The sequence below is a fragment of the Ambystoma mexicanum genome, chromosome 7p (assembly GCF_040938575.1).
Source record: "Ambystoma mexicanum isolate Mex_15411 chromosome 7p, UKY_AmexF1_1, whole genome shotgun sequence".
NCBI classification, from domain to species: domain Eukaryota; kingdom Metazoa; phylum Chordata; class Amphibia; order Caudata; family Ambystomatidae; genus Ambystoma; species Ambystoma mexicanum.
Window position 1 is genome coordinate 598942466 of NC_090939.1, and position 25139 is coordinate 598967604.

Consider the following 25139-nt stretch of genomic DNA (forward strand, 5'->3'; position numbering starts at 1 on the left):
ACCTGAAAGGTCCCTCCCGCTCCTACACTTCCTGGGAAAGGAGTCACCTTTGTGGGGTACGTGGTGCATACCTGTGCCCCCTTGGACATCTGTCCAGTACTAGGGCGTAGCCCGGTAATAGAAATTTGCGGCCCCTCAGCGCAGTGTCCGATAAGATCCCGCGACCCCACGGCCTGATGGCTGGTAGCAGTAGCAGCCATGGTACCTGCCCTGGTATCCAGGGCCTAAAAAGGTCCTTCCCGCTCTTGCGCCTCCTGGGGGAGGAATCGCCTTTGTGGGGTACGTGGTGCTTACAGGCGCCCCCTCAGACCTCTGTCCGGTAATAGAGCCTTGTGGCCCTTTATCGCAGTCACCGGTAGGAACTAGCGACCCCTCAGCCTGGCTGACTGTAGCTGTAGTAGCCTTGGTACCTGCATACAAGAACCTGAAAGGTTCTTCCCGCTCTAGGTGTGGATGAAAATAGTGCCCTTACCTTGGGCGTGGACTGACAAATTTCTTTGAGCCCTCTGGCGGCAAACTTCCGAAGAGCTCCCTCCATCGGGCTAACCTGTTCTTCAGAGTGCGTTGTACGTGGACCAGGACTCCCAGCCGTGGTCAGGGCCAGAGCAGCAGAGGAGGAGAGGTCAGACGGAAGGAAGAGCCCCTTGCAGGCTGAACATCAGCAGGCTGGAGCCTGCTGATGTTGAACTGTGCCGGGGAGGAGCATTGCGCCAGAGGACAGAGGTATCTGATAAAAGACAAGAAGGCAAAAAGAAAACAAAAACCAGCAAAGAGGGGGTGGAATTACAAGAGGCCTAACCCAGGAGTGTTGGTGAAAGAGGTCAGTTACCGTTGACGCGCAAAGATGACTGGGGAGTGGCGCCGGTGGGCGGAGTCAGGGGAGCACGCCTTTAAATTTAAAGGGGGAAGTAGGTTTTTCTAGTAAAAAAAGTTCCATCTCCCGTACCTAGCGAGGGACGCCCATGCAGTATGGAGGAAAGGGGACGGGACATAAGAGTACTTAACCTCTCAGAAACCAGGCATGAAAGTTCACAGAGTTCTGATTTCTGGGTGAAGAAGACCGCTTCCCCTCTTGTGACAGAAGGTCCACTCTCTGGGCCAATCCGGAGCAATTAGGATCATGGACTTTCCGAACGTCCTAAACCTCCTGATAAAACGAGGAATAACGGGGACTGGTGGGAATGCCTACAAGATTGAACATTTCAAAGTTCTCTATGAACGTATCCCCTGAGCTCCTCTCTGAGGAAATTCCCAGGTACAGAAAAGGTCACATTTCCTTTCGATACTGGATGCAAACAGATCCACTTGAGTGGCTTCCCAAAGGGCGTAGATCTCCAGAAGGACTTCCTGAGCCAACTCCCACTGTTGGGAGACTGTTCTGCCTGCTCAGGGTGTCTGCCACTGTGCTCTCTCCTCTGGCTAGGTGTACAGCTGATAAGAGATTCCGTTTTGCAGTGCCCAAAACCAGAGCTGCGTTGTCTCCCTGCACAGAAGTAGTGACCCTACGCCACCTCTCTTGTTGAGGTAACGCATGGCCACTGTGTTGTCCATCATTATCAGGACGTTCATCTTTTGTAAGGAAGGCAAAAAGGCCATCGGCGCCAGTCTGCTTGCCCTCAGCTCTAAAAGGTTTATGTTTAGTCTGGATTCTGATGGGTACCAAAGTCTGCTGAACATGCGATTGCTCATGTGAGCCCCCATCTTGAGATCAAACAGTCCTTGACTACTGTTATCTCTGGCCAGGGTTGCCAAAAAGGTTCCCCTATCATGACATTCTCCTCCCAGGCCCAACACAGGAGATCCTGTGCGACCTTGCTAAGGACCTGAAGAAGGTCCGACAACCTGCCTGACCATTGGGATCCAAGAGCCCACTGGAGGGACCTCATACTTGGGCAGGCTTCTGGTACCAGGAATATTTAGGACGCTATGAGGCCCAGCAACCTCAAAGTCGAATGCCGGAAGATATGGTTTATGTTACTTACCTGTAACTTTTGTTCTCCAGCATGGGTTTGGCATGGATTCACATGCTCATGAATAACGAAGACACAGCAGTACAACATAACACAACCATGGGAGGTGGCAAAGCTCAACAGAAGCAATTAACTCTTACCTCTGGAACAGACCTACCTCAAGCGAACAGGTGGTGTAGCACTGCTTGGCCGACTTTTGGCTCCTCCCTGAAATCCCGGTCTACGCAGTAGAACTTCGCGAAGGTGTGCATAGACCTCCAGGTAGCAGCCCTGCAGATGTCCAGCAGGGGCACACCAGAAAGGAAAGCGGTTGTTGCAGCGATCGCTCTGGTGGAGTGGGCTCTCGGATGGCCCAGCAGCTGTCGGTTCTCCAACATGATGCAGCAGGAGAGCCACCTTGAGACAGAAGCCTTGGACAAGGCCTTTCCATGGTTCATAGGACCAAAGTTCACAAATGACTGAAGTTTTGCAAACCTTTTTGTGCGCGTCACGTAGAACTTCAGGGCACGAGCAGCATCCAGCGAGTGAAAGGCCCTTTCCGCCGGCAAGAAAACCGGCAACACCAAAGGCTTGTTGAGGTGGAATTCCGACTGAAAGAGGGGTGCGTACGCAATACCACCATTGATTTGTGGAACGATGTACAGTGGCATTCAGGATAGGTCCTGGATCTCACCCACAAGTATGGCAGAGGTGATGGCCACAAGGAAAGCCATTTACCACGAGAAAAACTTGAGTAGGGCTTGATGCATAGGCTCGGGGGAACCACGTTAAGCTCCCATGCGGGGCAGGAGTCTTCACCAGCGGGAAGGATCGGAACAGTCCCTTGAGAAACTCCTTGATGAGTCTGTGGGACCAGAGGATTTCCCTGGGGATCCGGTGTAGCGCAAGATGGCCGCCAGGTGTACCTTGATGGAAGCCTGAGCCAGTCCAGCTTTTGCCAAAGACAGCAAGTACGGATCTGTGGAGCAGAGACCCTCAGGAGGGTAATTTTCTGCGACCAGCATCATGTAGCAAAACGCTTCCACTTATGGCTGTAGCACTTCAAAGTAGATGACCTGTCCTCGGCAAGGACGTCCCTGCAGTCCACAGGCAACTCATAACCTCCAAACTTTAAGGCTGCAGGAGCCAAGCCTTCAGGTCCATTGATCCTGGGTTGTGATGCAGGATTGCGCCTTCTTCGGTGAGCAGATCCAGAACCCTCTGCAACTTGACTGGGGGCGACACTGATAGGCTGAGAAGATCCAGATACCAAATCTGTCTCGGCCACGAACGGGCGATGCATATCATCTTGCACTGGCACTGTCTGAGTGTGTTGATGACTTGTTGCAGGAGAGGGAACGCATACAGAAACAGTCCTTCTCACAGGAAGGTGAATGCGTCCCCCAGTCTCCTTGGATAGTGGAAGCTGCTGGCAAACATCCGGCGTTTGGAGTTCGTCTCGATCAATCTGGGGTCCACCTGATCCTGACTAAGCGCCCACTCGTGGCAGGAGCGGAGTTCCATGCTGAGGCGGTGTGCAATGGTGTTCATGATTCCCGCTAGATGAAGGGCGACGAGAAACATCACCTGTCTGATGGCCAAGAGCCACAAGTCCTGGGCCTCGTTGGAGTGCGCCGATGATCAAGTGCCCCCCTGCTTCCAGATGTACAACATGGTGGTGGTGTTGCCTGTGAAGGTCCTCACCATCTTGCCTTTCAGAGACAGTAGGAACGAATTGAGGTCCCAGAACACCGCCCGTAGCTCCAGGATGTTGATATGTAGATCCTTCTCCTCCAGCAGCCACAGGCCTTTAGAGTGCAGACATCCGGTGTGCGCTCCCCAACCTTCCAGGGAGGAATCCGTAGTGACTGTTTCCTGGTATGGGGGGTTTTTAAATCCCCCCACAACTCCATCGGAAGTGTTCGTTGAGAGGGATCTTGTCCGTGAAACTTCCGGGCACCTGCATCCAACGGGCATCCAGGAATTCTTGCAGGGGTTGCATCTGCAATCTACAGAGGTGGGCGAGGTAGATGCAGGACGACATGCTGTTAGGGAGAATTCTCATTCAATGGCTCATTTCCCTTACCTAGTGAGTCACTCAGCAGCTTTGCTGGATTGCTGGAGTTTATTTTTCCACTTGGTAAGAGTGTACCCCTTTTCCCACTCTTACTTGTGTTTTGCCATGTGTATTTCATCTGTTTTTGGGATTGTGGACTCTGGAGTACAACACTGCAGTAGCCCCATTCTTTTGTGTGTTACACAGCACCTTCAGTGCAGTGACACAGGGTTGTCTTTTAGACTTCTCACCAACTCCATTTCTGAGGCTGACTACTGTCCCCCAGAAAAGGGTAAAGTTGCCATTAACTTTACTTAGTCATTTAACCACAGATCCAGTACACCCCATCTTACATGGAGTACTGGAAAGGGTTAATCCTTAGCCTTTTTTATCTGTACCTGCTAGAGCATTGTTTCGCTCTTTTAACATTTAGACTTGGCTGGTGGCAGTGGTATCTACCCTAACCTATCTACCGCTATTATACTATATAAACGTGGTATTATTGTAGACTATTATATTAGCCTCGAACTTAAACCCGCTTGACCAAATACTTTTTCTTTTGGCTCTGGTCGGGTTTATTCGCCATTTCTTTTTGTTAAAGTCCTTCTCGTGTTTTACTTTGCGCGGCAAACCAGGTTTGCTTTCTTTGTTCACTGTCTTTTGGCGGGCTTCTGCCAAGAAGCCCTCCTCTAGGCGCCTGGGTGTCTAGTCACCCCCTGCATGGGGTATCCTAGGAAACCCAAGTCCCACTTTGCCATGATTGGCTGAGGTGGTTGTCCGGGCCGGACAACCCCTCTGCTGTGTGATTGACAGTCAGGCTCTGTGAATGGGGGATTTTCGCATTAAAAGGCAGGTCTCTTGGGCTAGAAGTCAGAGTCGCCACTGGAACTACAAGGAACCGAAGAGAAGCGGAGAAGAAGTCGACTGCTGCAATTATCCCGTCATGGTGAAGCTCTGCTGCATTCCTGAGCTATCTACCCTTCGACGACCAGAGAAGATCCAGTCCGGAGTCTTCTTCCCTTGAGCTTGGTGGGGATAACCAGCTCATCTTCTACAGCCAGAGGATCCTCTTTGTGGTCGAAATCGCTACACACTGCGGTAGTGGTCCGGATAGCCAGCTGAAGAGCCTCTCCTGTTTTTAAGGAGCGCACCTTTTATTCACCGTCGCTGCTGCCGGCTTCATCCCTGTGTGGTGCAGACCCCTCCCGACGTCCTACTTCGTATCGAAGCTCCAGGAACCGTGGGTCTGCAGGAAACTACCAGGAACAACTGCTGGGGCACCAGCTTCTTCATTGAATAAGGTACTGTGTTCTGCTCGAGGAATTTGGGTGAATCCCTTTTCTTCGCCTCCAAGGCTTGCCCTCGTCTTCCCTCCTTCTTATATCTTTTGCTTCCTCTGTTGACAATATCTAAGTACTCCTAGCTACGTTGAATCGTGAACTATCCGACTGTGTGATCCTCGACAACAGGAACCCGGTTCCACTTGACACTGACTCCGGCCTATTGACTTTTGAATTTCGGTCTTAAGAGTGTTCTCTGGTTCTGTCTGCCTTGACAAAAGTATTGCCTATGAATTTTGCCCCCAACTTTCTCTGGGTATCTCAGGTGCTAAGTGTGTTTTTGCCCTGGTAACATCTCTTGCCGCGGATACGTGTTTCTTTAGTAAGACCGAACTGTCATTACTGTCAAAAAGTGATCACAAGTGTATTCCCGGTAACGTCTTTTGTTTCACAACACCGGTCCGCTAAAACAAAGGGTACTTACCTTGAAGTATACCGTACAAAGTGAATTGGTTAGTTGTAGTGTATTTTATGGGTGGTTTTTGAATTAATAGAAGTGTTGTATTTATAACAAATGGTTTAAAAATAAATTTACTTATATTTTTACCTGAAACCTTGCGTCAGTGTTTGCTTGAGTCACAGTAATTGTGGTCCCTTTGTGTAATCTCTGCTACTGCTCATATACTCTTGAGATAAGCCTGGCTGCTCCGCTACTGCTACCACTTTAACATAGTAGTACAGTCTTGTACCAAAGGTAAAACTTATATTGCCACCAGTAGTCTTAATTGTGTTTACTGGTCCCTAAGGGCACTGCACAGGATTCTGCCTAACACATGCCCAGTAACGACTTGATGGCCTGCACCATAGCCGTCTTTGTCGATGACACTTGTTGCACCTGCCTTTGAATGGCTGCTAGCCTCTACTCCGAGGGCGACGCCAGGGAAGACACTGTCGCGTCATTGTTGAGTCTAGCGCCAAGGAACAGCGCATTCTGCGATGACGTTGAGCAGGATCCCAGATTCGTCAACAGTCGGCCAGCTCCTGCAAGTAGGCGTGCATCAGCCAGTCATCCAGGTACAGGCATACGTGTATGCCCTGTAGACGTAGATGGGCCGCCTCTGGTACCAGGCATTTTGTGAACACTCTTGTGGCTGACTTCAAGCCGAATGGTAGGGGGCTTTGCACTAGTAGTGCTGGCCCTGCACCATGAAGCATAGACATTTCCGATGTTTCTTGTGAATGGGGATGCGGAAATAGGCATAATCCAGGTCCAACAACGTCAAGAAATCCCCTTTCTTCAGTTGGCCGAGCACGTGCTGCAACGTGACCATCCTGAATTTTTGGACTTTAGTATTTGTTCAGATGCCTTAAATCCAGGATGGACCTCCAGCCCAATGTCTTCTTTCTGACTAGAAAGTATCTGGAATAGACTCCGGAGTCCCCAGACCAGTAGAGGAACTAGCTCTATCGCCCCTTTTCGTAGCATGGCTCGTAAATCTTCCAGAAGCTGAGGGATGTGCTGCTCCTGATGGGGAACCAGAGGAATACGAGGAACCTGCCTTGGAACTGCAAGGTGTGCCTCTGGGTGAGAGCGTCCAGCACCCATCTGTCAGTCATCTTTCTCCACTCGCTGACTGTCAGCCAGCCTCCAACTGGGGTGCACAAGTGGGGGCCGATGTCTTGGCCGGTTCAGGCTTGCTTGGGCGCCGGCGTCCTGCCGTGTGGGTGACTGGGACACTGTCCTCTGCTAGCATAGGCCTGGGAGCAGCCTCTATAAGCTTCTTGCATTGAGGACTGGGAAGGCTGTCTTTAGGACGTGGAGAAAGCGTTTGATGAGCTGCTCAGTTTTTCCCTGGAGGAGCGAAAAGAAGACTAGAAATGCTGATGGAGGGTGCTGAGGGAACGGGCCATCTCAGTATCCGTCTTGATGGCCTGGAGGCCTTCGACTGCCTTCCCAAACAGATTCTCTCCATTGCAGGGCATGTCCAGTAACTTCGCCTGGACCTCCTGATGGAAAGTAATGGCATTCATCCATCCCTGTCGACGAAGGCAGACACGGTTACCCATCTGGCATAACCCTGTGTCAGCGACGTCCACTGCCACCGTGATGGCATGGTCCAATGCCACTTGATCCTGGAAGAGGGCGAGGGCTTCCATCTTATCGTTGGGGAGGAACTCCAGAATCGGTCATAGCTTGTACCACAATTCCCTGTCTTATCTGGCTAGGATTGCTAGGGCAATTGCAGCCTGGATTGTGTATGCCGCAGTGTAGATCATTTTCTTTCCCATGGCGTCCACCCTTTTCGCCTTGCTGTCCGGAGGGATTGACTACGATGAACACGGGTTAGCCAACCGTTCCCTGCAGCAGCTGACACCACCGAGTCCTGCGATGGGTGTGACTTCAGGCACTTGGGTGTGGAGTCTGGCACCCTATACTTCTTCTGCAGCCTGTCAGGATTGGCTTGGGCCGTGCAAGGGTTCTTCATGAGGGCCAAGCCTTCTTCCCAAATATCATCCAGAAAGGGTACCGCCATAATAGTCTTCCTTTTGGCATTTTGCCTTTGATACAAGAAGGCCTCCTTCTAGGTTTCCTCGGGTATCAGTTGGAGGCGCTAAGATGCCCTGGTGATCATGGAGTGGAGAGATCCTACCACGTGAGGTGGGGAAACCCTACAAGGAGCATCCGAATGTGGCGATTCCTTGTCCGCAGGGACAAAGTCTTCATCCTCATCCGTAGACGTGGCCGTATCTGTCCCCAGGCCCGTATCATGGTCTGCTGAGGGAGTTGGGGCCCGATGTTGCAGAGAAAGTTGATATGTGGGCATCAGAAGACACTTCCTCTTTTTCGTCAGCGGTTGTTGGGGTACCTGTGGTGCTTCAGGTACCGGTGCTGGGGGCATCCTCATCTGGATCTCTGACACCAAGTTGTGAAGAGTCGTTAGAATGTCCATGGAAATGTTCGTTTGCTGAGAAGGCAGAGAAGGAAAACTAGGCCCTGCGTCTTTGTCGTCCTCGTGGACCATATGAATTGACTCTTGATCCTCGTTGTCCGTGGACGAAACCTCCATAGTTTGAGCGGCAAACTGGGAGGATTGTTTGGGGGCCTCCTTGCCCCCCCCTTTTGCCACCCTTAGGGGTCTGAACCAGGGTCTGTCAGTGCATTAACCCCTTCTGGGGTGCCTGCCGCCTTTGCCAAGGCCTCTACGGCGTTGTAGCGCCGTGGGGCCAGGTACACTTTCTGCGCCGCAGGAGCCACCCTTGTAGGATCAGCGCCTGCAGCTACTGTGATAGTGGCAGCCATCAACGAAGTTGCAGACAAAGACTTTGACTGCACTGGTTGAGCCTGCTTGGGCTGCACAGCCTTCTTCTCCTCCACCCTTGCTTATCGGATCCCTCCCATAGCTTTGCCGGGGTGGTTGACTTCCTCTTCGAAGAGGAACTTGATAGTAGGCTGGCTACAGAGGCAGAAGTTGATGTAGATCGCGCCCTACGGAATTTGGGACCCGCATCAGGGGCGACCCCGTTGGACTCGGATTTGCGAATCTTGGCCTTATCTTGGACCCCCCTCCCCCACCAAGGATGGGGCGACCTCACAGGGCTAAGAAGACCGCCCCTCCGATCAGCCTTTCCTGGACGAGGCATGACCCTGCTTGGAGCACGGGTCAGAGGTCTTGTTCGAGTTCAGCCATGCTGCCAGCCTACTATGCCCGTCTTTCATAGTCTTCTTCGAGAAACCTTGGCATATCTAGCACTCAACCTCCTTACGGTCTGGGTATAGGTAGTAGAAGCATTTTAGGTGCTCGTCTTCCACAAACACATTCCGTAGCCCGCATTTGGTGCAGGGCCTGAAGAGGGACCTTCCCTCCTCCTCATCCGACATGGTTGGAGGGTGCCAAGTAGGCCTAAGATGACCTTCTAGAATCTTCGATAAATCTTTGCCCTTGAGGGGCGCGAAACTTCATCGACAATGGATCCCTGTTGCCGGCAGATGAGGAAAAGAGCACAGAGGCACCTTTGATCAAAAATTTAACTTTTCTCATAAACAAACATGAAAAAAACATACAAATTGCTCAGAGAGCAAACTTGAGGACTCCCAAAACTGAAGCGTGCAGTAAAAATCTGAAGATGGCTGCAACAGGCGGGGTTTAGGGAGAGGACTTGTCATTGGATGGGGCAGTATGACCCAGAGAACAGTGATTGGTTTAGAGGAGAAATACAGTTTCAAAGTGAAAGTGAAACAGTTTTTTTCTTTTACAGCTGATTCCCAGCCTGACGACTGGGAATATTCATGAGCCTGTGAATTGATGCCAGACCCTGTGCTGGAGAACGGGCAATCTGAAATCTTGTTACTATCTGCAAGATATGAGCCCACAACTCAGAAGGCAAAGCCTTCCCAGAGGAAATGTCCAGGACTTCTCCAGTGAATTGCAGCTTCTGAGAAGGAGTCACCAGCGACTTCTTGAAATTGAGGGTGAAGCCCAGTTTGTGGAGAGGGTGGCAGGTGCTGTTGAGCTGTTCCAGAGCTTGTTCCGGGAACAAGCTCTGATAGGGCAATCATCTAGGCAAGGAAAGATATGACTCCCTCCCCTCCTTAGATTTGCTACCACCATCATCTTGGTGAAGGACCTCTCGGGTGGAGGTTAGCCCAAAAAGGCATCACTCGAAAGAGATAGGGAGAACTGCAAATGACAAACCCCAGATACTTTGTGCTTGTGATTTATAGGCACATGAAAGTAAGCATCTTGAAGATTGAGTGACACCATCCAATCCTGGAGCTGAAGGGCCTGGAGGAGCTGCGAAAGAGTGACCATCTCATCGTGAATCTGTCCTTCCTGAGGAACTTGTTAAACCGTCTCGAGTCCAAGATGGGTCACAGTGGAGTACCAACCTTGGTATTGCTCTGCTACAAGCATGCTTTTCCATAGCACCTTTCTCCAACAGAGAGCAAATCTCCTGTAGAAGGAACGGATCTGGTTCCTGAAGAGATTGCTCGCACGGAGGACAATAAAGAGGCCTTTTCACACATGGGAGACAGTACCCTTGGGCTATTGTCTGAAGTGTCTGTGTATCCGAAGTAATGCAACACCATTCTTCCAGATGCTAGGCCAACCTTCCTCCCAAAGGTTATGTGAGGAAAGCGCTCAGAGAGGTATTGGGGCCATGGCAAAGGGTAGTGAGGAGTCAGATACCTATGTAGTCTTTTCTCCAAGGGTCACGTGAGAATCTCCATTGTCCTCCTTGGGTCGCCGGGCTTCTTCTTCATTGTCTAAAAGATGAAGAAAAGCGAAAAGAGCGCCCTCTCCAAGCCTGCATAGGTGGATGTGGCTGCTGTTGTGGTGGTTGACAGATGGCTACTCCCCAAGCCTGAAGCTTCTCCAAGCTGTCATCAGCCTTTGGCCTATAAGGAACAAGTTACTTACCTGTAACTGTTGTTCTCCAGCATGGGTCTGGCATGGATTCACATGCTCATGAATATTCCCCGTCATCAGGCTGGGAATCCTCGGTAAAGAAAAATCAGTATCAGCTTCGTTTCTGATCTGTCTTTCGTAGTAGTAACCAATCACTGATCTCTGCATCATACTGACCACAGCCAATGACTGCCCTCTCCCTAAGCCCCGCCTCTGGCAGCCATCTTCAGATTTGGTTGCACGTGAAGTGGCAGTATGACCAAGTGAAGAGCCGCAGAGGGGTAGGCGGGAGGGTTCGCATGTGAATCCATGCCAGACCCATGCTGGAGAACAACAGTTACAGGTAAGTAACTTGTTCCTTCTCCAGCATGGGGTCTGGCATGGATTCACATGCTCATGAATATAAGAATACATAGCAGTACACACATGCACAACCATGGGAGGTGGCAAAAGGCTCAACATTAAGCAATACAAAAAACTCAACATTAAGCATCTCTTACCTCCTCACCAGGCTCCTCCCTGGAATCCCGATCGACGCAGTAGAATCTCGTGAAGGTGTGCGCCGACCTCCACGTAGCAGCCCTGCAGATGTCCAGCAGGGGCACACCAGATAAGAACACCGTAGTAGCAGCGATCGCTCTGGTCGAATGGGCTCTTGGACGGCCTGGCAGCGGTCGGTTAGCCAACCGGTGGCAGTGCATGATGCAGCCGGAGAGCCATCTGGAAATAGAAGACATCGAGAGAGCCTTCCCTTGATTCACAGGTCCAAAGTTCACGAATAGCTGTGATGTCCTCCGAAAACTCTTTGTGCGGTCCACGTAGAACTTCAGCGCTCTAGCCACATCCAGCGAGTGCAAAGTCCTCTCGGCCGGCGACGAAGGAGACGGGAAGAAAACAGGTAACACCAGGGGCTCTTTAAGATGGAAGTCCGACGGCACCTTGGGCATAAAGGAGGGGTGCGTCCTAAGCACCACCCTCGAGGCATGGAAAGTCAAGTACGGTGCTTTGCAGGATAGGGCCTGGATCTCTCCCACTCGTCGTGCGGAGGTAATGGCCACCAGGAATGCAGTCTTCCACGACACAAACTTCATCGGTGCGGAGTGCATCGGCTCGAATGGGGGCCCCATGAGCCTGGTCAGCACCACGTTAAGTTCCCACGCCGGGGCCTTCATCTGCGGGAACGACCGGAACAGTCCTTTCATAAACTCTTTTACCAGGCGATGGGACCACAGGGACGTCCGTCCTGTGGTTCTGGTATATCTGGAGATCGCCGCCAGATGAATCTTAATGGAGGCATGGGCTAGCCCAGCCTTTGCCAGCGATAGCAGGTACGGCAGCACTTGAGGGGCCGTAATCCGTAGGGGGTTGATCTTCTGTGCTCGGCACCAGATAGAGAACCTCTTCCACTTATGACCATAGCATTTGAGAGTCGAGGACGCCCTGGCCTTTGCAAGAACCTCTCTGCAATCGGCCGGTATATTGTAGCCTACAAACTCTAGCGCTGCAGGAGCCAAGCCTGCAGGTTCAGCGACGCTGGGTCGTGGTGGAAGATGGCGCCTCCTTCTCTGGAGAGAAGGTCCGCGTCCGCCGACAGCTTGATGGGAGGGGACGTTGACAAGTCCAGAAGGTCCGGGAATCAGATCTGCCTCGGCCACGCCGGTGCGACAAGGATCATCCTACACCGGGACCTCTTGAGCTGGTTGATGAGTCGAAGCAGCAACGGCAACGGAGGGAACGCATACAGGTATAGGCCATCCCAGGGGAACGAGAACGCATCGCCCATGCTTCTCGGCTGGGGAAACCTGCTGGCGAACCTCTTGCACTTCGAGTTTGTCGCTGTTGCGAACAGGTCGATTTGAGGTTTGCCTCATCGTCGGAAGAGTTGATCCACCTGATCCTGGCGCAGTTCCCACTCGTGACACGCGCGCAGCTCCCTGCTGAGCGAGTTGGCTATGGTGTTTCTTTCTCCTGCCAGCTGGAAGGGAACCAGGAACATCCCCTGGGCGACCGCCCAGTGCCACAGATCCTGTGCCTCCTTGGATAGGGCTGGGGATCTGGTGCCTCCCTGTTTCCGTATGTAAAACATTGTCGTGGTGTTGTCCGTGAAGATCCGCACCACCTTGCCCTTGAGCGACGGGAGGAACGATTTGAGAGCCCAGAACACGGCTCAGAGTTCCAGGACGTTGATGTGCAGGAGCCTCTCCTCCGGGAGCCAGAGGCCTCTTGCATGGAGATCTCCGGTGTGGGCGCCCCAGCCTTCCAGGGAGACGTCCGTCGTCACCGTCTCCTGGTACGCCGGTGTCTGAAAGTCCTTGCCTGCCGTGAGGTGCGCTCGAACGCCCCACCACAGAATCGCCCGCCGGAACACCTCGTTGAGGGGGACCCTGTCTTCGAAGGTGCCCGTCGCCTGCATCCAACGGGCGTCGAGAAATTCTTGAAGAGGGCGCATCCGTAGTCTGCAGAGGCGCACCATGTAGATGCAAGAGGAGATCATCCCCAGGAGGGACTTGATGGACCTCACCCTGGCCACGTCCGTGGCTAGCAGGCGCTGCACTTTGCCTAGAATGGTCTTCGTCCGTTCTTCCGATGGTGCTGCCAGGCGCCTCACTGTATCGAGCTTCGCTCCCAGAAACAGGGCCACCTGCGACGGCACCAGGTGGGACTTTGGGTAATTTATGGCGAATCCCAGGTCTGTGAGTAGCTGGACGGTCCTCGCAGTGTGTTCGACGGCGAGTTCCCTCGTCCTTGAGCGGAGGAGCCAGTTGTCCAGGTAGGGGTAGACGTGAATCCCCTGCAGGCGCAGCCGCGCCGCCACAGGTGCTAGGCACTTGGTAAAGACCCTGGGGGCCGACTTCAATCCGAACGGCCGTGCTCTGAATTGGTAGTGGCGTCCTTGGATGACGAACCTGAGGAACTTTCGGTGACTTTTGAGGATGGGAACGTGGAAGTATGCATCCTCCAGGTCCAACGACGATAGAAAGTCGCCTTCCTCCAGCTGTCCCAGCACGTGCTAGAGGGTGACCATCCTGAACTTTTGTGACCTGATGTATTTGTTCAAACGACGAAGGTCCAGGATGGGGCGCCAGCCGCCCGTCTTCTTCCTGACGAGAAAGTACCTTGAGTACACCCCGGAGCCTCTTCAGGACAAGCTCGATGGCGCCTTTCCTGAGCACCGCCCGTACTTCCAACAGCAGTTGCGGGACGTGATTTTCCTTCCTGGCCACAGGTGGAACGTGAGGGCACTTCTTCAGGAATTCGATAGAGTGTCCTCTTGCCAGGGTATCCAGCACCCAACGGTCGGTGGAGATGGACTTCCACACGCCGACGAACTTCGTCAGCCGGCCTCCCACCGGGGTGCTTCGGTGGGGGCCCGAGGCCACGGCCGGTTCAGTCCTGCTTGGAGGTGGTGGCCTTGCCGCCCTGGCCACCTTGCCGACGGCGGCGAGGCACTCCCTGCTTGCCGCGACCCCTGTAGGCCTCCTGAGACGAGGAGCGTGCCGCCTGATGGTAGGACGACGAGCCACCGCTGGATCCCTTGGAGGCACCCTGTCTGCCTCCGGAGCTCCGAAAGGGCCGTCGTTGCTGAAGGGCTCCTAGGGCGCGGGCCGTCTCCGTGTCCATCTTTATGGCTTGGAGGGTTCGTCCACCGCCTTCCCGAACAAGTTGCTGCCGTCGAACGGCATGTCCAACACGCTGGTCTGGACGTCCTGACGGAAGTCGGTCGCCCGGAGCCAACCCAGTCGTCGTAGGCAAACACCTTTGCCCAGCTGGCGGAACCCGGTATCGGCAATATCAGTTGCCACCGTTATGGCGTGGTCCGACGCCACCTCGCCTTCTTGAAGAATTTCCAGGGCCTCGGACCTCTTGTCGTCCGGTAGGAAGTCCGATATGGGGGCCAGCTTAAACCAGAGCTCCCTGTCGTAACGGGCCACGATCGCCAGGGCGTTGGCCGCTTTGATCGTCGTCGCCGCCGACGAATTGACTCGCCGCCCCATGGCGTCCAACTTCTTTCCCTCGCTGTCCGGCGGGGAATTCGACGTCGAGGCTCCTGACCCCGCCGCTTTCTTCTTCGCCGCCGCCGAGACGACCGAGTCTGGCGTTGGCTGGGCCCTGAGGCACAGGGGAGCGGTTTCGGGGACCCGGTACTTCTTCTCGTACCGGTCCCGTTTGGCTGGTGCCGTGGAGGGGTTCTTGAGAACCGACAGGCCCTCCTCGCAGATGTCATCGATTAGAGGCACCGCGATGAGTCTTCCTCTTGGCCTCCTGGCGCTGACAGAGGAAACCTTCCTTTTTCTGCTCCTCCGGGCAAAGCTGGAACAATTTGGACGCCCTGGCGATCATGGCGAGGAATGAGCCAATCTCGTCGGGCGGCGAGGCCCGCTTGACGGGAGACCGCCGTCGCCCTCAGAACCCGTCGTCGAGCCCATCGCACCGTCATCTCCCGAATCGTGGGAGGATGAGAAGGGAACTGTAGGCCTTACCGGGGCGGTTGGAGAGGGTTGGGTCCTCCGTCGTTTGTTCTGAGGACTTCCTGACGGCCCAGGTTGCGGGTCCTCCGGCCTGGGCCGTGGTAATCTCGTCCTTATCTCAGAGCATAAGGACTGGATCGCAGACAAAATGGCCGCCGAGCTATCCTGAGGCCTAGGTTCCGGCTGGGCCGGAAGGGAAGGCTGCTCTTCCTCGCCATCGTCGTCTTCCTCGGTTATCTCCCGAGGATCTTCCTTACGGGATCAAACCTTCTCGAATTGGACTTCGAGATTCCTCATGGCCTCGGTCAGTTCCTCCTCCGAGGCTGACTCCGAGCTCGAGGAGGCTACCGTGCCCCCCCTCGCTTCTTCTATCATGGTGGCCATGACGATGGGCTGAAAAGTGGATTCCCTCCTTGGCGGCAGGGAAACTCTAGTCCCGGAGGCAGTCTCCGCTGGCGGGGTCTCTGCCGGCTTGGCCAGAGTCGCCGCGATCGCCTCGATAGAGGCCTTTGCCTGCTGGGTAGGGGCCTTCACCACCTTAGGTGCGTCCCGGGCCTTCTCCTTAAGGGGAGGGGTGACGCCTCGCTCCCCCTCTTCCGAGATCGGACGTGGCTTCTCCCGAAGCTTACCCGGGGTCTCGGACTTCCTCTTCCCCGAAGCGCTGGCTCGTGGTTGACGGCGCCGGGGAAGGCACGCCCTGCCTGGCGACCGAAGAGCCCGACCTTTCGGCGCTCCCGGAGCCAGCGGACTCGCGGCACTTGGCCTGGTGTTGGGCCCCCGTCGCCGGGACGCCTGCACAGGACTTAGAAGCCCGCTCGGACCCTTTCTTCTTCTTCTCACCCGTTGAGCCCTTCTCCAACCAGCTGGCGAGACGGGATCGACGGTCCCTCATGGTCCGCTCTGACAAGTTCTTGCAGAACTGGCAGTCCTTCTGGAATCCTCCAAGAAGTTGATTCGACGAAATCTTCACCCTTGAGGGGCGTAGGAAAATCCCGCAACGGGTAGCCGTTAACGGGAGTAGAAACGGTGGAGCTTGAGGCTCGATTAACCGAAACAATGTGAAAATTCACCTGAAAAAGCACGAAACACGCAGTAAAAGCTCGAGAGCTAAGCACGAGGACTCCCAACACTTGAACGTGCGGTAAAAATCTGAAGATGGCTGCCAGAGGCGGGGCTTAGGGAGAGGGCAGTCATTGGCTGTGGTCAGTATGACGCAGAGATCAGTGATTGGTTACTACTACGAAAGACAGATCAGAAACGAAACTGATACTGATTTTTCTTTACCGAGGATTCCCAGCCTGACGGGGAATATTCATGAGCATGTGAATCCATGCCAGACCCCATGCTGGAGGGCATGTCCAAAAGTTTTGACTGAACCTAAGAAGCAAACCCAGACTTGCACAGCCATGCAAACCTCCTAATGACTGCACTTGAGCCCATAGAATGGCCACTGCAGTCTAATGCGTAAAACCCTGACTGGAATGAATGGAATGCTGCCTGCTTGCCATCAATAATGATGTTATTAAAACCACCCTTCATCTCTCCTTGTTATCTTCTGTCTGGGAAATGACATTCCAAAGAGTGTATGCATATTTCACTAAGGCATAGGATGCATTAATGGTCTTGAAGGACATGCTCCCAGCAGAGAACACCCTTTTTGCCAATGCATCATATTTGTTCTCATCCCCATTAGGTGGGAGGGCTGGGTAAGCAGCTGCCCTTGGAGTGAAAGTAACCACCTGCGCCACCAGACTTTCTGGAGTAGGGTAGGCAGTACAGGTTTCTTTGGGTGGCCTTTATCAAGAATGTCTGTGAGATCCTCCTGAACCATGTCCTTTGCAGGACACCCCAAACTGAAATATTCAGTGACCCTGTTCCTAACTTTTCTGTATGCAGCATGTGGATGAACAGTTATGTCAGGGGTGTAGAATTCCACCTCAAGGGGAGTGTCCAAGGTACTGGCTTCTTTAAGGCAGGTACCCAAGTCCCCTAAACGAGATTGGTCCAAAATCAACTCCTCTGGGATATTAGGCATGCCAAAACACATTTCGTACACAAAGGGTACAACATCATCATCATCTCTTCCTCCTCCTCAAAAATGGATGCAAAGGATTTGAAAAAAAAAAATCCTTCGACTGCGGTTTGAAACTCGCAGTTGGATCTGAGGTTGACATCAAAGGGCCCTTCGATGCAGAGTCCTTTGACAAAGAAGTGACTGAAGCCTATGGCTTTGATGCTGTCTCAGTGGTCGACACTGTCGATCCTAGTCAAGGAGGCATTCCTGCGGATTTTTGTCTTGGGATTTTGGGTGGGTGGGTCGAAGCCCTGAACAATTCCATGCCGCTCTCTTAATGGGTGCAGTGGGTTCACTAACCTTTTTCTGTGACTTCGAAATAACATCCATCGTCATTTGACAGAACTTTTCCCATTCGTCCGCCATGGCAGTGTTATCAGGCTAGCGTACCTGTGTTTTGCTAGGTGAGAATTCATACAACGATGCCATCTCTTCTTTGATTTTTTTCCTGAGGACGAAGATTGACGAGAATCGCTCCTAAACCTCGACCGCTTAGAAGGCTTGGAGCGTTTTACACCTTTCAGACGATTTGTCGACTGTAGAACTTCTGCCTTCAGAAGTGTTCATCTTCGAATTGATAGAGGACAGAGATTTGGATACCGACTGACTGAAGGTGAATTTCAAACTTCTCTCTTTTAATGCCTTGCTGGTCATTGACTGAAAGGAGCTGCGCTCTATGATTCTGTGCTCCTTAATGAAGCACCAGAGACACATTCTGTGCAGATCTGTGGTCACAGTCCACGCATCTCTTAAAAGCTGTCTTCGGAGTAGACATTTTGACAATTCAAAAAAGAATTGCGTAGATAGAATCGCTGAGGTGAGTCAAACTGTTCCGAGAGTGTGCTATGCATGCAGAAAAACACAACTGGGTGCAGTGCCACGGGCGCAGTGCCTGCTATTTATACCATCATCAACGCCACGTCCGGATTCGGACATGGAAACCGTTGCGGGACATCGACTGTGCCGCACACCGCCTGCTGCTGTCTAAACATTTTGAAGACTGCAAGCAGGATATTGGTATATCAAAGTTGGGGAATCCGTGGGAAGAAACAATCCATTAGAAAGTAGGTTAATTACCAAACCTTGACTCGTTCCGAGCAGGGTACCTGTTCTATTGCCCCTTTTGCCAGAAACTGACTAATCTTCTCTAGCATAAGAGGAACCAGAGGCAAGGGTTGGTGAAATCGGGGGGTATCCAGTCATAATGTCGAATACAATATTTTCGAAAGTAAAAATGTCGAAAATATTTAGTCGAAAAACAAAAATGTCGAAAAACAAAAATGTCGACTTTTTTTCGATTTTTTTCGATTTTATGTGTTAATAATAAATATTTTATTAAACTTTTTTTTAAAAATAATTAAAGGTATTTCCATGGGGGGTGGGGGGTGATGGGGAGGATGGGGATAGGGGTTTGGGATGGTTTTTTTTAATAATTAATTAATTATTTAATATTATATTAAAGATTTTTTTTAAATTATTAAAGGTATATCTATGGGGGGTGGGGGGGATGGGGAGGAGGGGGGGGTTGGGGTAGGGGTTTGGGATGGGGGGGACCCCCCCCATAATAAATGTTACTATCTGGGTAAAAAAAAAAAAAAAAAAAGTGTTTTGGGTTTTCGATTTTTTTTTCGACATTTTTTTTTCGAAATTATTTCTTTTCCTATTATATGTATGTGTTTTCGACTTTTTTTACATTCGACATTTTTTTTTCGACATTTTTGCTATTCGACATTATGTTTTCGACTTTTTGACTATAAACCAAATCGGGGGCAGTTTTGATGCATAGGGGCAAAAGGGAGGCCGTAGCCCTGTTGGAGGACCTTTAAGGCCCAGGTTTCAAAGTTGTATGTTTCCATTCCTCACCAAACGGGGATATCCTGCCCCCTACAGGGGACTGATGACGCAAGTCCACTTCGGATAAGATTTGCCCCAGGGGCTGCAGAGGGCACAGTGGAGGTGGAAGCCACTCCCCTGTGGGGACAACACTGCCCTTGGTTGCCCAACGAGGCCTGGCCTCTACTTCTTTCGGCATAAGCAGTGAAGGGGCGAACACCTCTCGCCTGGCCCGCAGGGCATGCAGGTCACTGCTGCAAGACTGTCAGCACCAGAAACTTTGCAGTAGGTTTTGAGGCTTTGAATTTCTGAAATGACTCATAAGCCTTGGTGCCAAATAGGTTCATGCCATTGCAGGTCATATCCACAAGCTTCTCTTGGACATCAGTAGCAAAGCCGAACTTACTCAGCCAAGAAAATCTGTGCATGGCCGTACTTGTGGCCATCATCCTTGCTACGCAATCTGCAGTACCCAGACCAGATTACAGTATTTGACTGGATGCTTCCTTGCCATCCTTCTTAACGGCCTGAAAGCCTTCATGCATCTCCGACTCAGGGATGCACATGTGCTCGGATGCACCCACCGTGACCAACCACAGGCCAAAGGAAACTTGTCCAGAGCACAATAGGCGTTTGTGCACCGGAGACCAAGGCTCCAACAGCTGGAAATCTGCCTACTGCATGCATCCAGTCTCTTGCTCTCCCTGTCAAGAGGCAAAGGATGGGAAAATAAGTGGTTTTAAGGTTCACTGTAGCGGTCTATACCACCAAGCATTCTATGGAAGCATGTGGCCCGAGGGTGCTGGCCTGTGCTCCTTTGTCAGGACACGGTCCACTGTCAGAACTAAAGCCAGTTTTGCGAATAATTCCAATCCTGGCCTATCTATTGCTTGATTGAAAGGCAATACTATCTACTTCGCTGGAGCATCGTCCAGGATGTCAGTTCATACTGCACCTATGGACGTGAAGGACTCGGCAATCCCAAGGTGTCGGACACTTTCGCAATCAGACACTGGCAAGCAGCCCGTCGTTAGCCTGCGGTTGCAGCAGGGAGCATGACCACATCTGGTGATGTTTCCAGGTCACCTGCCTCCTTCCTGCAAGTCGGCTGAAAGGTCCCCTAAGTCCCCCCGATCCCAATATAACTTGTCTGGGTAGTACCAGACTCTGCTAGGGGGGAGGGGCTCAAGCCCAAAAGGGACTGGTTTCCCTCAACTCCGGGTTGCTACTGAGTGATCTGGGTCAGAGGACCAATGTCAAGAGACAGAACGGTGTGATCTTTAGAAGAGATCTTGTCACGTCTGTTTGCGGATACCCTGCCGGCTCGCCAAGCATTGTGGGATCCGTCAGCTTGGCTGAAGAAGTCAGTGCTGATGCCATGGGCGAAGCCGCTTGGGCCTTGGGAAAGATGTCACGCATCTTTATTCCGAAAGCCTTCAATTTCCCCAGGAGTAGAGGACTGGGTGGGAAAAAGTAACTGCAGGGCCTTTTCCTCCTGGACGTCCTTGGAGTGGTGGCCCCTTTGTTTAAACACTGAAGAACAGTGATGGTGTGAACAACCTCCAGATGAGCTTGACCTCTTGCAGTGTTTTTTCTTCTTGTCCTTTATGGATTGAAGACCATTCCTCAGTGCCGGCGTCTGGCAACCTCAAACAGGTCAGTTTACCACCGCTCTTCTTGTGAAGGAAGGTAAAATGTTTTCCCTCATTTTCTCGAAGCGCCTTTGGGTGCATCTACTGGCACGACACAGTCCTGCGTGTCAAAGCCTTCACCAAAACAGTAAAGACAAATGCGCTGCGGGTCTGAAACAAAACACAGAAAACGGAAGCTAAAGATGTGCTAAACAAATAAAGTTTAAGAGTGGTGTTCCTAAAGTGAGCAGTGTTTGGGGGAAAAAGGAACTAAGGGCACTGGGCATGGATATCAAAGATGTGGAATCTGTGGGAGGAAGAAGCGCATTCAATATAATACATACTCTAGAAGAACAAGTTACTCTCTTACCTGGTAACGTTCTTTCGATGGGATGTTCCGACGACGTATTCCATATCTATGACAGTAATCACCACAGCTGTGCTGCTTCGGAAAATCTTTTGGCTTCTGCGTCCTGCGTCAATGACGTCGATAAGCTGTCCTCGAGGGCCTCTGTCGAGCCTATGTCACCGGATGTTATAAGTAGGACGCACAACGCCCATAGCCTCAGTTGTAGTTTTTTCCCCAGAACATGTGGCACCAATCTACTGCCAGTATGACCACAGAAAGCCTTGCGGAAACGTAAGCTGCAATTGCATAAGAAACTCTGTAGCGGGGTAGGCAGGGAGGGAGCGATATGGAATACGTCGTCGGACCATCCCATCGGAAGAACGTTACCAGGTAAGAGAGCAACTTGTTCTTAGAGGGGACTGGGTCCTTCGACGTATTCCATATCTATGACAGACTCCCAAAGCAGTACCAACGTAAGGAGGTGGGAAAAGAATTTAGAATATATAAATTTAGAATGCCCCATCAAATCGCAGAGCAAAGGACCGCCTTGCCAAAGGCCAGATCCTGCCCATGGGAAGAATCTAGGGAGTAGTGACGTACAAAAGTATGGACCAAAGCCCAAGCGGCTGCTTCACAGATGTTACGAATAGGAGCACCCCTCAGCAGAGCAGCAGAGGCAGCCATACCCCTAGTCGAATGGGCCCATAAGCCTACCGGAGGGTCCTTACCCGCCAGGCGGTAACATTCAGAAATTGCCAAGATAATCCATCTAGACAAAGTCTGCTTAGTCACAGCTTGTCCCAAACGCCTACCAGCGTAACCAATAAAGAGCTGATCGTCCACTCTGACCCGGAACATGCGTGAAATGTAGAAACTTAAAGCTCTCCTATGATCCAGCCTATGGAGCCTCTCCTCTTCCTTACCAGGATGTGGAGGAGGATAAAATGCCAGAAGAATAACCTTCTGGCTTAAATGAAATTCCGACACCACCTTCGGAAGAAAGGAAGGACGAACTCGAAGGACAACCCTGTACATATGAAACACACTGAAGGGTGGCTTAACTAAAAGTGCCTGTAACTCACTCTGCAAGCGGAAATGACCGCAACTAAAAATACAGTTTTAAGGGTTAACAGTCTCAAAGGACAAGAATGTAAAGGCTCAAATGGAGCACCCATTAGAAACTTGAGAACAAGGTTCAAATCCCAACCGGGCACCTGGAAAAGTAGTGAACCCTTTCAGAAACTGAGAAATTAAAGGAATTTTAAAATAAGAACACTCCTCAGACGAGCGCTAAAATAGGGACAGCGCCGCCAGGTAACCTTTAACGGTACCCACTTGCAAGCCCCTGTGGGCTAAAGAAAGCAAAAAAGACAGAACCACAGGAATGTCACATGAAAAAGGTCGCAGAACTTTCTCCAACGGCAAAGGTACAGGGACTTTGTTGCCGGACGTCTGGCCGAAAGCAACACCTCCACCACGTCTTCAGAGAGGTCCCAATCCTTATACCTCAACCTTTCAGACGCCAAGCGTGAAGGTTGAGGGATCTGACCTCTGGATGGAGAACCTGACCCCCCTCCCCTCCTGTGAGAGAGCAGATCGTCTCGGTATGGAAGACGACGTGGAGGGCAGATGGACGAGTCGAGAAGGTCCGGGTACCACGTCCTCCGGGCCCATGCCTGAGCAATGAGGATCATCCGGGAACCGAACCTCCGTAACCTCTGCAACACTTACGGGATGACGGGGACTGGAGGAAACGCGTACAGCAGTGGGAGGGACCACTCCACTACGAACGCGTCTGCTAAGGCTCCTCTTGGAGGAAATTCCCACGAGCAGAACCTTTCGCACTTCCGATTGACACTGGAGGTGTAGAGATCCACTTGAGGGGTCCCCTAAAGGGCGAAGATCTCCAGGAGAATCTCCTGAGCCAACTCATACTCGTGAGAGATCGCACTTGCCTGCTCAGAGCGTCCGCCGTCTCGTTTTCGTCTCCGGCCAGATGAACTGCTGAGATCAAAATGTCCTGCTGGATGGCCCAGAACCAGAGCTGCATCGCCTTACTGCACAGAGGAAGTGACCCTGTCCCCTCCTTTTTGTTGAGGTAGTGCATGGCCACTGTGCTGTTCATCAGAATCAGGACATTCTTTCCTCGCACAGTCGGAAGAAAAGCCTTCAGAGCAAGCCTGACGGCCCTCAGCTCCAACAGACTGATATGGAGTCTGGACTCCAACGGAGACCAACGACTGCTGACTGTAAGCTCGTTGGCATGAGCTCCCCCATCCCGTGAGGGACGCGTCCATCCCAATCGTCACCTCCGGCCAGGGTAGCCAAAGCGGAGCCCCCCTCATCAGATTGCCTTCGACGGCCCACCACAGAAGGTCCTGGGCGACCGAGGGCGGCACCTGAACGGGGTCCAACATCCTGCCGCAGGACTGTGACCACTGGAGCTTGAGAGCCCATTGCAAAGATCTCATCCGGAACCTGGCCTCTGGTACCAGAAGAATGCAGGATGCCATGCATGAGGCCGAGCAACCTCAAGAACTCGAACGCTGGGAGACTCTGGGCATGCTGAAACTTGTGCAACATCTGCTGAATGTGGTGAGCCCTCACCTGGGGAGGAAAACACTGCCCCAGGGACGTGTCGAGCACTGCTCCGATGTACTGGAGCCGCTGTGTTCACGTCAAGTTGCGGGAGAAGCCCAGCTTGTGAAGGGAGTGGCAGGTGACAGACATGATCCAGGACTTACTCGGGAGAGCGCGCCCTGATCAACCAATCATCCAGGTAGGGGTAGATGTGTATCCCCCCTTTCCTGAGATATGCTGCCACCACCACCATGAGCTTGTTGAAAACCCTCGGGGCGGAGGTAAATCCGAACGGCAGGACGCGAAACTGAAAGTGCAAGTTGCCAACCGCGAACCTCATGTACTTCTTGTGCTTGGGATGGATCGGCACATGAAAATAAGCGTTCTTGAGGCCGAGAGACACCAACCAGTCCTGAAGTTGAAGGGCCTGGAGGACTTGAGAAAGAGTAACCATCTTGATCTTGTCCTTCCTGAGGAGCTTGTTCAAACCGCGCAAGTCCATGATGGGTCTCAATCCCCAGTCTTTCTTCAAAATCAAAAAATAAGGGGAATACCATTCCTTGTTCCTCTCCGCTACAGGCACCAGTTCTATGGCGCCTTTCTCCAGCAAGGATTGAATTTCTTGCGCAAGGAGCGGATCCGGACTCTTCAAAGAGATTCCCTGGTGGATTGTCGTGAGGCCTCTGCCAGAAAGGAAGACAGTAGCCGTGGGCTATGGTCTCCAGAACCCACACATCTGAAGTAATGGCACGCCATTCTACAAGATGCTGCACCAGCCTTCCCCCAACCTGAGAAGCATGGGCCTCATGACTGAGCTGAAGCAGCTGTGGCAGTCAATGAGGGCAAAGAGGCAACTGCTTGCGCGGCCTTGGCACCTCGAGTACCTTGTTTTCCACCTCTGGCACTCCTACAGTTGCCCCTTTGATGTGCAGCTCCTCTCGACTTACTAAAGATGAGTAATATTGAAAGGAACCTCCCCTCCATTGCTGTCCCCTAAAACGAAAAGGCAGAGGTTGGCGAACTGCAAGCCCATCTTGCTCAAGCCTGAAGGAAAACAATGAGAAATGAAAGAGTAGATTAGACCATCAAACAGATCCCAGGAAGGCCCTGCCCAAAAGGTTCAAATGAAAACAGCTGAGGCGACGTGATATCAAATATACTGGTGAACCTAGCCCTAAACGAGTGAGCTTAAATAGCCTAAGATAAAAAGACCATAGCTTAGTAAAGGCTATTGAGTGTAAGAATGTTAACAGGCTACATATCAAATGCTCAAAAATGCCATTGTAAAGTAAAATGCACCACTTACCTCCCCTTTCTTGTCATGCCAGGAGATAGGACTCACTCTACCGTCCCCATCCATGCCTGTCCCAGTCTCTTCTCCGTTTACAGGGCTTGATGCAACAGAAACATCTGATGGAGGCGCAGACGAGGAAGAAGGGCACTCGACTGGGGCAATCATACTGGCAGGCATAAGTGCTCCAACTACTGCATCCCTTGCCATGATAAGGTG

The 25139-nt window shown here is 52.0% G+C and overlaps 1 protein-coding gene across 4 annotated transcripts in view; it reads right to left on the reverse strand.

The window, feature by feature from the left end:
- Positions 1-25139, reverse strand: part of HERC2 (HECT and RLD domain containing E3 ubiquitin protein ligase 2) — a 2956340-nt gene that overhangs the window by 899790 nt on the left and 2031411 nt on the right. For all 4 annotated transcript variants that reach the window (XM_069636605.1, XM_069636607.1, XM_069636603.1 and 1 more), the window contains exon 67: positions 24936-25122. In XM_069636605.1, coding sequence (XP_069492706.1) covers positions 24936-25122 — 187 coding nt within the window. The remainder of the gene's footprint in view (positions 1-24935; positions 25123-25139) is intronic.